Source organism: Carassius auratus, chromosome 25, assembly GCF_003368295.1.
Source record: "Carassius auratus strain Wakin chromosome 25, ASM336829v1, whole genome shotgun sequence".
Lineage (NCBI taxonomy): Eukaryota > Metazoa > Chordata > Actinopteri > Cypriniformes > Cyprinidae > Carassius > Carassius auratus.
The window spans coordinates 23,020,766-23,033,584 of record NC_039267.1 but is presented as its reverse complement, the minus strand read 5'-3'; the positions used below and the strand labels follow the sequence as shown (position 1 = coordinate 23,033,584).

At 39.1% G+C, this 12,819-nt stretch overlaps 2 protein-coding genes across 5 annotated transcripts in view; both read left to right on the top strand.

The window, feature by feature from the left end:
* pamr1b (peptidase domain containing associated with muscle regeneration 1b) overlaps nucleotides 1–12,819 on the top strand; it is a 121,010-nt gene that overhangs the window by 38,926 nt on the left and 69,265 nt on the right. For all 4 annotated transcript variants that reach the window (XM_026203180.1, XM_026203178.1, XM_026203179.1 and 1 more), the window contains exon 3: nucleotides 11,224–11,349. In XM_026203180.1, coding sequence (XP_026058965.1) covers nucleotides 11,224–11,349 — 126 coding nt within the window. The remainder of the gene's footprint in view (nucleotides 1–11,223; nucleotides 11,350–12,819) is intronic.
* On the top strand, nucleotides 3,156–8,493 carry LOC113043670 (uncharacterized). Its single transcript, XM_026203183.1, has 2 exons — nucleotides 3,156–3,313; nucleotides 3,888–8,493. Exon 2 carries the CDS (start codon nucleotides 6,480–6,482, stop codon nucleotides 7,398–7,400), a length of 921 nt encoding a protein of 306 aa, XP_026058968.1. The 5' UTR covers nucleotides 3,156–3,313; nucleotides 3,888–6,479; the 3' UTR covers nucleotides 7,401–8,493.

Genomic DNA, 12,819 nt, shown 5'->3' with positions numbered 1-12,819 from the left:
CGTGAGGGGCTGATGTGCTGTTTTGTGTTTATTTTTGTAATTAAAGTTTCTGTTTGATTGTCCGCCGGTTCCCGCCTCCTTCTTCCCGATGATTATGGAGTCTTTATTATTACAATCGCTCAATTTCTTCTCTCCATTCCAAAACAAAGGAGGCAGAACACCAAAACTCGGGAACCTCTGATCCTCAAAGACCGTATCAATTCCCATCTATGTTGTATTACGTAACATAAAGAACAGTTATTTCAGGCATATTTCAAAGCCATATTTCAAAACATTTATCTAAACTCACTTGGATAACCGTTATCAATTACTAGAGAACAAATGCTTATAAAATAGTGTCCTTTGCATATTTATCTCTACATAATACCTAGGAAGTTGAATACTGTTCATTAAACCATTGCTGTGCTTCTTTTGGATAGTCGAATTGAAATTTCTCACTGCCGAGGTCAATCAGCAGGCGAGGGGGGAATTTAAGAGAAAATCTCACGTTCTTCTCATGCAGGTCGTTTCTCATAACTGAAAATGCCACCCTCCTCTTAGTGACGCTGGAGTTGATCTTGAAGTTGCAGATGGCACCACACTCATCTGTCTCATTCAGGACAGCAATGAGTCTGCTTACATACAGGAGGTTAAGGAGCTGGCTGTCTGGTGCAGTTTTAACAACCTGTAGCTCAACATGTTCAAAACAGTGGAGATGATAGTAGACTTCAGGAGAAACCCCCCTGCACTCACTTCACTCACCATCATGGACATCACTGTGACTGCAGTGGAGTCATTCAGGTTCCTGGGCACCACCACCATCTCCAAGGACCTGAAGTGGGACATTTACATAGACTCCATTGTTAAAAAGGCACAGCAGAGGTTGTACTTCCTTTGCCAGCTGAGGAAATTCAAACTGCCACAGGAGCTGCTGAAACAGTTCGACCTCACCATCACTGAATCCATCTTTTGCACTTCAATAACTGTCCAGTTCATCTCAGCTAGCAAATCTGAACTCAAAAGACTACAGAGGGTAGTGTGAACTGCTAAACAAATCATTGGTACATACTTCCCCACTCTTTGAGAATTTTTCTCATCCGTAATGAGCAAAAGGGCTGGCAAAATCACTCTGGACCCCTCATATCCAGCACACTCTCTATTTGAACTGTTGCCATCTGGTCGATGCTACAGAGCTCTGAGCACCAGGACAGCCAGACACAGGAACAGTTTCTTCCCTCATGCCATCCATCTTATGAACACTTGACAATAACTGTGGAACACACACAGAGGTGGGAAGTAGCGAGTTACATTTACTTCATTACATTTACTTGAGTACATTTTTTGGGTAAATAATACTTTTGGAGTATATTTAAAGATGGGTACTTTTACTCTTACTTATGTACATTTTTGGAGACGAAAACTGTACTTTTACTTCGTTACTGTTGGCCACGCTCCTCTCGTTACTTTATCTTTATGCAATACAAGTTATAAATGCTTCCGTTTATTCCAAATGCACCCTCTACTTTACTCTCGGCAAAAGGATGCCCATTCATGAATGATTCATTCTTTTGAGTCATTTCTATTCAAAGGCTTGATGAAACCAGTTGGCAAACCAGTGAATTGGTTCATGAATCTGTTTGAATGATTTGTTTAGTTCCCTGCCACGCGCTGAGCCATCTGAAGTAGTTCACTCAGAGTTGTAAAAGAAAGTTTAAGAACATCAAGAGCATTGGATATGTGGCTTTGGATCTACATTCAATTGAAAGCAAAATGTGCAAAGGCTATTGTTTGCTAGCGATGAAGTTCTTTATTAGATGAACACTGTGAGTGCTGTCTATTGTTCAACAGGTATAGATAGGCTACTTTCGATTACAGTACACAATACCACTATGACTTTACAAGGTTTGTTGTACGTGTAACTATTAATTCTTAATTTTTACATTAAATAAGCTGTGACGGAGTATAAAATTAATATCCACCAAAACTGTGTTAGCTCTGTTCCAGGAGGAATACCTTTCCTAGACACAATTAACATTGATATTTCCACAATATTAACGCATGCAGAAATATACATTTATTTACATTTTGCAGAACAGACAGAAGAAGATCCATGAGTACATTTGGTTTGTTATATTCAGATGTTCGGTAATTTAGCGGTCATGTTTTCACTCTTCTCCGTGTCAGAGGTTATTTATACATATATAATACATAATTAATATACTTTAAAATATAATTTAATTCAGAATCAGAATTTTCATCAGCTGTTTTCAGAGTCATGATCCGTCAGGAATCTTCCTAATATATATATATTTTTTGCTGCTTAATATTCTTTAGAACCTGTGACAGTTTGTTTGGGATTATTTCATCAATAGAAAGCCAAAGAAAACATCACTGATAGTAAATTAACATATTGTAATGATTTTTTGAGGATTAAATTACACTGAAGATGGGTGTAGACGTTTAAAAAAAGGCTCAGAAAAAGCTTCTTCCCCGAGGTTGTCACACTTCTGAACTCCACGCCACCAATCTAACCTGCACTTGGTCTGCACACTGTTCTAGCTATCACACTGTAAAATGTCTAAAGTTGTTACTGTACAAAGCACAGTAAACTATTTCTATAAAAATATCATTGCACTTCTGTTATTTTGCATAGAATAAATTGTTTAACAATACTTTTGCACACTCATCCAACTGTATTTATTACCACTGTGCTCACTTTGCTGCTTTTCATAATGTATATATATAATCCCACATTGCTCTGTTCATGATGTACATACAATCCATACACTGCATTCCTATTTACATTCTGTATATACTCTGCTCAATACTGTATATAGCAACTCCACTGTACATTCTGTAAATCATAGCTTCACTTACTCTGCACTTTTGTGTATATAAAACACTAAAAATTTTCTTGCACTTCTGGTTTGATGCTAACTGAATTTCATTAGCTCTGTATTGGGACTCTGCATAATGACAATAAAGTTGAATCTAATCTAATCTAATCTAATATATATATATATACCTTAGATTTATTTACTTTTTAATAACAATAGCATGCTGTCCCTGTCCCTCTATGTTCAGTAGTATTGTATTAGTTCGCTAGTGCATTTCTTCATTTTCCCACTAGGGGTCAGTATCACCTTTACTGTTTTGGGGAGTTCTTCTTCGATTATATTTTGCATGCACTATGAGTGTGCTCTGTTGGTGATGTGTTGAGGCAGCGGGCAAAAAGTTTGTTACACGCAGTGTGAGAAAATGTCCGGAGGTGTTGACATGCTATAATCCTCTCAGACCCCTTATATCTTTGGGAAGCTTTGACATATCATAATCTGTAAGTAATTAATGGCCAATTTTGTTTTTCTAAATGTTCTGTTACTTAAGAAGTTATTTTAACTCTTACAAGCAAGAAGTTGTTTGTGATCTAAGTCAAGGTAATGTTGCTAGCTTCTGTTTAGTATGTGGTTGCGCAGTTTCTTATAAGTCAATGTCAGCTCTGTTTTTTTACACAACTCAGGTCGTCAGGTTGTACATACAGCTTGTCAAAGTAAACAAGTAGTTTTTGTTTTCCTGTGTAGCTTTGATCAAGGCTTGCTGAGTTCATGTTCTACTAAATCTAACTAAAGAAGAAAGACCTGTTATACTTTTACAGAATTGTGAAAAAAGAAAGTTATAACACTCTTCGACAGTAGCAGTAAATACATCGAACAGTATTTTGAACTGCCTGTTAATCTGTGCACTGAAACTGCAATTTACTGAAGTATATTTTGCAACCACATTATTTAAAAATGTAATCTTGTGATTCTTATATATTGAATTCTGATCACTTCCCACATTTAAATCCACAGCAATGTGTCTTGGTTTGTTAAATAATTTATTTTTATTAAAATTTACTTGTATGTTTACAGTTTTACAAAATCAGAAAAGAGAGGTCTTCAGTAAAGGCAGTAAGAAGAAAACTGTCCTGTCATTCCTGGAGCCACACCACTCTCTTACTGAATGTTTAGCTCGCTGCATAGGCTGAGTAGCCACACACTCAACCGAGGGCAGAAGATTTCCCCTAAGACACCTACTTCCATTAGACGTGCTTGAGACTATGTGAATGCTCACTTCACCAACTTCGGTTTGCAAGTGAAAGAAGAAGAAAAGCCTGACACAAGACAAATGATCAGTAATAATGACTCTCACCATCTACAACAGAGCCAAACACCAGTCGCTTCCTCTCCAGGTGAACATCTCACTAATTTTGTAGACAGGGAACAGCTAAAAGCCCCCTCCTACACACATAAAAATTGACTTTTCACCCCAGCCTAGAACTTCAGTGACTCCACAGACTGAACTATCAGATCTAGCAACCTAGCTAGCACGTTGTGATCTGCTGGCAGTGGGACTCAAGGTTTTCGACAACTGTCCTGAATCCTACTTGTCCTGGAAGTCCATCTTCTGCAACACCATAGAAGGCTCAACCTCAAGCCCAGCGAATAGCTTGACCTGTTGACCAAGTGGCTCAGTGGGGAGTCACTTCAATACCTTTATCAATACGCTCTGAGGATCAGGGCGGTCCATATGAACAACCCACAAGCAGGCCTCCAACATTTGTGGCAGTGTCTAGACAAGAGTTATGGCACTCCAGAGTTAGTCAAAGCATCACTCTTCCAACGCTTACAGACTTTTCCTAAGATATCCAATAAAGACGCTCACCTGCTGCAGGAGCTTGCAGATTTTCTGCTAAAGTATGCACAAAGTGAAAAGTTATCTGCCAGGCCTAAGCTTACTTGACATCCCAAGGGGGATAAACCCAAAAGTTGAAAAGCTACCTTATGGACTCCAGGAGTCATGGGTGAAACAAGGAACAAAATACAAAAGAGACAATGGTGCAGTTTACCCACCTTTCTCATATTTTGTTCACTTTGTAAATGACTATGCTGAAATGAAAACAGACTTTGACTTTATGTTACAAAGATCAAACATAGTAGCTCCAAAAGTTGACAAGACACTGGTAAAACCAACCAGATACAGAGTTCCTGTTACGGTGAACAAAACAGATATCAGTCAAACAAACGCCACAACTCAAACATCCATTTTCAATCCGGACAACAATGTCCTATTCACCACAAGCCCCATTCACTCGCTAAATGCGGGGGATTTAGGTCAAAAATACTGGATGAAAGAAAAGGTATTCTCAAAGAACACGCTATTTGTTATAAGCGTTGTTCCTCCATAAATCACAGAGCTAAATACTGTAAAGCCATTATTCAATGCTCAGAATGTAATAGTAATGTGCACGTGTCCGCCATGCATGCTGGTCCTCCTCCGTGGATACCTAAAGACTCTAACCCTCTGCCTCAGAACCACAGCGGGGAGTCCGATTCCCAAGCCCTGTTACTACAATCGGTTGCACAGAAGTGTGTGGCCAAAGCCTCAAAGGTAAATCCTGCTCTAAGATTTGCTTAGTCAATGTTTATCCCTGCACATCCCCTGAAGAGAAAAGGAGCATGTGTGCCATGTTAGATGATACTAACAGAATGTGATCAGATTCCAGATAAAAGGGACAAGATTTCCACCTCTGAGGCTGTGTTGGTTCACCCTCATCTACAGGCAATCGCTTCGGAGATTCCTCTTCTGAACCCATCAGCAGAAATCCTTCTCCTCTTGGTCAGGGAAATCATCCAAGCTCACAATGTCAGCAGTCAGGTGAATGGTCCAAACAGTGCACCTCATGCTCAACGCCTTGATCTGGGATGGGTAGTTATAGGTGATGTCTGCCTCTCACAAACCCACAGTGAACTCTTTTAAGACAAACATTTTCAACAAACGGCAACCACACCTTCCTCAGCGCCTGTGAGAACAAAATTTATATCAAAGACAAATACACAGAAAGCTGTCATACACTTGATAAGACACCAGTTGAATTGGACAGACGAATTTTCCAGCAAACAGCAGATGATGACAAAGTGGCACTTTCAGCAGAATATGCTTTGTTGTTGGACATTATGCACAAAGACTTTGCAAAAGATGATGCAAATAATTGGGTTTATAATTGGGTTTTATAATAATTGGGCATAGACAGTCGTTTAATGTCGCTTTGCAAAACGCTAAAAAGGAAACCTGAAATGAGGGAGCATTATGTTGAGTTTTTGGACAAAATCTTTAGTAAAGGCAAGGCAGAACCAGCTCCTGCTCTTACTTCAGACCAAGAAAGCTGGTATCTCCCTAGTTTTGGAGTTTACCACCATCAAAAGCCAGGGAAAATTAGGGTAGTCTTCCATTCGAGTGCTCAATGCAGCAATGTTTCTCTCAATGACATGCTTCTAAAAGGGCCAGATCTCAATAACACTCTTGTGGCAGTTCTGATGCGTCTCAGGTCTGACACATACGAAGTCATGGCAGACGTGGAGCAAATGTTTCACAACTTTCTAGTTTGAGAGGATCACCGCGACTACCTTTATTTCTTGTGCTTCAAAAACCATGATCTGGATGGAGAAGTGCAGGAATTCAGGATGAGGATACACGTACTTGGGAACTGCCCCTCCCCATCCGTGGCCATCTATGGACTGAAACGGTCAGCGATAGAGGGAGAAAGGGAATCCAGCAGTGATGCAAGAGAGTTCATTGAATGTCACTGTTATGTAGATGATGGACTGAAATTATTCTCTTCCACAGATGAGGCCATTGACATTCTCTTTAGAGCTCAGAAGATGCTGGCTCAATGTAACATACGCCTGCACAAAGTCTCATCCAACTGTCCAATCATAACAAATGCTTTTCCAAGTGAGGACCTTGCAACGGACATGCAGGGTCTTGACCTCGGGCAGACTACCCCACCCATGGAGCGCAGCTTAGGCTTGGGCTGGGACCTGTCCACAGACCTGTTCAAGTTTCAGGTAACAGTCAATCAAAAGCCCTTCACTAAACGGGGAGTGCTGTCAGTCATTAATAATGTGTTCGACTCACTTGGCTTTGCTGTCCCAGTCATTGTAGAAGGCAGGGACATACTTAGAGACATTTCCACTGACATTTGTGAATGGGACACCAAATTGCCCAAAGACAAATTACAACAGTGGCAACAATGGAAAGACTCCCTCAAATATCTACAACAACTTGAAATTCCCAGAATGTACACCTCAATACCACTATCTGCAGCTCTAACTAAGGAGATCCATGTTTTTTGTGATGCCTCCACTAAGGCAGTGGGCGCTGTTGCTTACCTCAAACTCACAGATAGAGACGGGCACAGTGAAGTGGGTTTCCTTCTCGGCAAAGCACGGCTTTCCCCCAAACCAGACATCACTATACCCAGACTTGAACTTTGCACAGCAGTCCTGGCTGTTGGGTGGCTGAGTCCTGGAGGAGCTAGACATTGTAGTCGAACAGGTGAGCTTCTACACAGACTCCAAAGTAGTGCTGGGTTACATCTTTAACAAAAAGATTAAAAAAATTATGAAAGCAGTGATCTTTTCAGAGCGCATTGGAGGCACGTGCAATACCTCGCCAATGTTTTCTGGAGCCGATGGCAAAGGGAATACATCCCAGCACTTCAGAACCACCGCAAATGAAAAACAGTAAAACCAAATCTACAAACAGGAGATGTTGTTCTGCTAAAGGAGGCACTTGAACATAGGAACAACTGGCCACTTGGTTTCATCACCAAAATCTTCCAGAGCGAGGATGGACTTGTAAGGAAACTAGAGGTGAAGATTTTCTGCAAGGGTGAACTCAGTTGCTACACAAGACCTATAAGTGAGGTTGTGTTATTGGTGTCTACGGACAGTACTTAGAATCAGGTATTTTATCTGTATTAATATGCTAGATGTCAGGCGGGGAATATTCTGTCCCTTTATGTTCAGTAGTATTGTATTATATCACTAAAGCATTTCTTTATTTTCCCACTTGGGGTCAGTATATCCCTTACTGTTTTTGGGAGTTCATCTTCGATTATATTTTGCATGCACAATGACTGTGCTCTGTTGGTGATGTGTTGAGGCAGCGGACAAACAGTTTGTTACAAGCAGTGTGAGAAAATGTCCGGAGGTGTTCACATGCTATACTCCTCTCAGACCCCTTATATCTTTGGGAAGCTTTGACATGCCATAATTAGGGTTGCTCCGATCACTATTGGCCGATCGTTATGCGCATCGCGTCTGTAAAGCTAGTTCTAGAGGTTAGCATTGTTAGCTGAGAAGATGCGCAAATCCACGTTCATTTTCAGCGTTTATTTGCGCATCTTCTCAGTTAACAATGGCTCAGTGTAGTAACAGCTGCTCTATGTGAAATCAGGCACCTGCTGGAATTTACCGCTGATTAGAGAACCAGCTTTACTGACGAGATGCGCATTAACGATCAGCCGATCGTGATCGGAGCACTCCTAGCCATAATCTGTAAGTAATTAATGGCCAGTTTAGTTTTTTCTAAATGTTCTGTTACTTAAGAAGTTATTTTAACTCTTACAAGCAAGAAGTTGTTTGTGATCTAAGTCAAGCTAATGTTGCTAGCTTCTGTTTAGTATGTGGTTTAGAGCTGCAACTAACGATTATTTTTTTTGTTGACTAATCTAACGATTATTTTTTCGATTACTCGACTAATCTAATGATTATTTTTATTTATTTTTAAATTAATTATTAATCTAATGTTCTTTTTTGATTAGCTAATTCTTTGGATAAATTAAAAAAATATAAGTACAATTCTAAAATAATATGTCAACCTTTATTCATTTTTTCCTCAAAAATACTTAAATGTGGTTGAAGTTTTTATTGTATACAAAAATAAAGAGGCAAAGACAATTATTTTATTATGGTAAATATGAGTTTACGATAGCGCTTCTAATTAAACCACAGTAGCCACAAATTTACAGTTGTCTGAGATGTCATGAAATGTTCTTTAGCATCAGAAACCATAAAATGTAGTCAGGGTTCTGCTATGGTTTATTCTCATAATAGGTCAACACAGGGTACAAGTTAACACGATCACATTTCCTTGATTAAACAGCTGCACAATGTGCTGCCGAGAGTCCTGTCTTGAATCCAGAGATCTGGAGCTAGTTCAAGTGTAGATCGGTAGCTCGGTGGTTTGTGACTGTTGTTTGCGGTGTGCCGTCTTTTAACTCATGTTCGAAACCCGCACCAACACAGACTTACTTAATTTTTTTATTTATCCTAATTACTTCAGCCGCTACAGGTGATCATACCAATTACTTTTAATCTTTACAAGAATATCAGAATCATGCAATGAGCAAGTCTGCGTTTATTAGACACTTAATAATATCACAACAGTTTGGGCTTTTAGAATTGCCGAATCTGCTGCGGTCGTTCCATCACATCTGCAGCGGAGACCTGAACCAGGATAACACAGTAACCAGTTAAACCGTAACACCGGAGAGTGCCAGAATGTTTTCTTCTGAGGTGCTCGTGCATCGCAGTTGTTCTGCCGTCGTGCACCATATCGGTTTTGCAAATGGAACGAAGGACCATTTTATTTGGCCTCTGTTTAAAGTATTCTCATACTTTTGTTAACAGTGGTCTCTGTTTTTGTGAAAGAATGCAACTTTCTCCATTCCCAGGAGCAGAAGCCGCCATTACGCGAATTATAAACACTGTGACGCATCGACGCATTTCACGCACGCCGACGTATTTTCGTAGTCAACGTAATCGATGACGTCGACGCGTCGTTGCAGCACTAATGTGGTTGCACAGTTTCTTATAAGTCAATGTCAGCTCTGTTTTTTACACAACTCAGGTCGTCAGGTTGTACATACAGCTTGTCAAAGTAAACAAGTAGCTTTTGTTTTCCTGTGTAGCTTTGATCAAGGCTTGCTGAGTTCATGTTCTACTAAATCTAACTAAAGAAGAAAGACCTGTTATACTTTTACAGAATAGTGAAAAAAGAAAGAAAGTTATAACACTCTTCGACAGTAGCAGTAAATAAATTTTGGGACTATAAATATGTCGAACAGTATTTTGAACTGCCTGTTAATCTGTGCACTGAAACTGCAATTGACTGCAGTATATTCTGCAACCACATGGTGGCAAATTGACACAAACTGAATTATTTAAAAATGTAATCTTGTGATTCTTATTGAATTCTGATCACTTCCAGCATTTAAATCCAAAGCAATGTGTCTTGGTTTGTTAAATAATTTATTTTTATTAAAATTTACTTGTATGTTTACAGTTTTACAAAATCAGAAAAGAGAGGTCTTCAGTAAAGGCACTAAGAAGAAAACTGTGTCCTGTCATTCCTGGAGCCACACCATCTCTTACTGAATGTTTGGCTCGCTGCATAGGCTGAGTAGCCACACACTCAACCGAGGGCAGAAGAATGCATATAATCCTTTGTGTAAAGGTCTTCTTTTAATTTTGAATGAGTAGACTGTAGCCTAGGATTATCCTACGTTTTAAAATTAACTCACTGTAAACATTTTTTTTAAAGATGTTACAATGTTGTATCATAACTTTATTGTTGTTTTACTTCCTCCTGTTATCTCATTTTACAATTACATTAACTTCACAATCTGTCCCTTTGTGCCACCTGGCGGTAGTTCAGCAAATGATTTTAACACGCGACTGAATTACACTTAACCTTGCGGCGGTAATACCCATTTAGGTTGTCAACCTACTGTAGTAACTGTCACGGAACGCACACAATAAGGTATATCCAATAGCAGTTTTTATTGGGGTAATCCAGAATCATAAATCAGCCAGGCAAAGGTCAAAATCCAGGTAAGCAGTCCAAAACAAGAAACACAAACAAAAACCAGGGAACACAAAATACCGGGTGACATTAACCGAGTACTCCGTGACAATGACAGAAACAATCCGGGTACATATATACAGGTGCAGACAATGTGAGTGGGAACAACTGTGTACAATTAACAGTGATGAGTCCAGATAAAGGCTGTGTGAAATGCAGTTCCTGAAGTGGGGTGATGATATGGGAAAGTGAGACCTCTAGTGGACACCCAGGGATACACAAACCAGACACTGTGACAGTAACTAACTACTTGAGTAGTTTTTTGTTTTTTACTTTTTTACTCTTACTCAAGTAACTTTTCAGATTATTACTTTTAGTTTTACTTGCACGTTGTTGACATTATTTGTCTAATGGAGATGGCTGGTTTAACTACAGAAAATGGCAGAAAACATGGAAAACACCAAAGCGATTTACATCTTCTACACTAGTGTTTCAGAACAAAGTCTCAATATTTAATGGCTCTTTCTAATTCTAGTTGTTTTTCTTTTTCCTCTTCAGGCTGCAGCATATTTGAGAACTGCAAGCGCTGTAACAATGGCACATGGGGCCCAAGAGATGATTTCTTTATAAAAGGGCAGTACTGTGCAGAGTGTCGCCCAGGCTGGTCTGGTGGGGACTGTTTAAGTAAGTTACTTACACTGCAGTTTTTGTGTATTCAGAGTAATGATATATTTTAGATATATCTGAGAATGTCTTTCTCATCAACATGACTGTGAAATGCTCAGTGTTCGATTACATTAATCATGATGCCATTTTTTTCTATTAAATATCAACTAGCTTAGCTGGATAAGCATCATTATTCTGAATTGTTTTACTCGCATGCAATCTCCCAGCCTTGGAAGTAAAAACACTATTATTACTGTATCAATGTCCTGCGTTGGTCATGGGCCCTGTGTCTCACAAGATTTCCATTCTTCATACATCGCTTTTTACATCTGAGATGATTCTAATCTTCAAATTATGATAACTTACCCCTGGGTTATTTTATTCTTCAAATAAATTTGCAAATATGATTAAAATATCTGAATTTATATGAGATAACTGTGCATTCTGGTGTTAGTAGTGTTATCGTATACTTTGTGTCAGATTGATGATTTTTGACCCTGATTTACAGCTTGATTTATGTGGGGTCCAGTCATCGTTGACTGACAGGTTGTCACATGTCAAATGTATACACGGTCAGATTTGGATTGATTTATGGCTATATGACCTGTCTGTCACAGTGACTGCCATGTCACTGGGTCCTGTCACCCTTGATTGACATGACAGAGGTGTGTGTAAATCAAAAGATCAAACAGATGTCAGATTTGACTTTTGATGTATTTATTACTGGATATATGATGGTTGTATCTCTAACCAGAGCTGTGGGGGTTTCTGTGGAGTTCCTTCCTGACATGTTAACTCACTTCCAGTCAGGAGGTGTTTGGGTTCTTCCTGGAAAAAAATGGCTGAGCAAAAGTGAGTGTATTGACACCTTGACAGGGTCAATGTTTGCTTGATCTGTATGTTATATGTTGATACCTATACACCAACAGTGTGGCTACTGACTGTTCTACATCCACCTCTGAAATGATGGGTCTGAGCTCATGCAAAATGTGTTAATTTTATATTTCAAAAGAAGCAGGCTGGATTCCGAGAGCTACATGGATATTTCAAGATAAAATATTTTCAAAGATCCTTGTGCCACATTCAGTATTCACACACACACACACACACACACACACACACACACACACACACACGTTACCAAAAAGTGTGTTGAATAATGAATTTAATTGAGCAAATTCAAGGAATACTGACATATATGAACTCAGTAAAGCAGAGAACACAACGAGCTCGCCAACATTACAGCAGAACTTTTTACAAAAGAAAAAACAAAAAAACAGACACTCACACACAAAACCTTTTACAATCACACATGACAATATAATACTAATTGTGATGTTAAAAATGAAACCATTATGATGACACCACACAAAGATCACCTAAAAACTTAGTCCAACAAACAAATTGTGAAAGGCCGTCCAAAATCTTGATATGGCTAAATCTTGGGGTGTAAGAAAAATGTAATTTACAAAACATTGTGATTCTTAG

Bases quoted from the DNA above. Each gene is read 5' to 3' on its own strand.
- LOC113043670 (XM_026203183.1), top strand. From the start codon at position 6,480: ATGAGGATACACGTACTTGGGAACTGCCCCTCCCCATCCGTGGCCATC.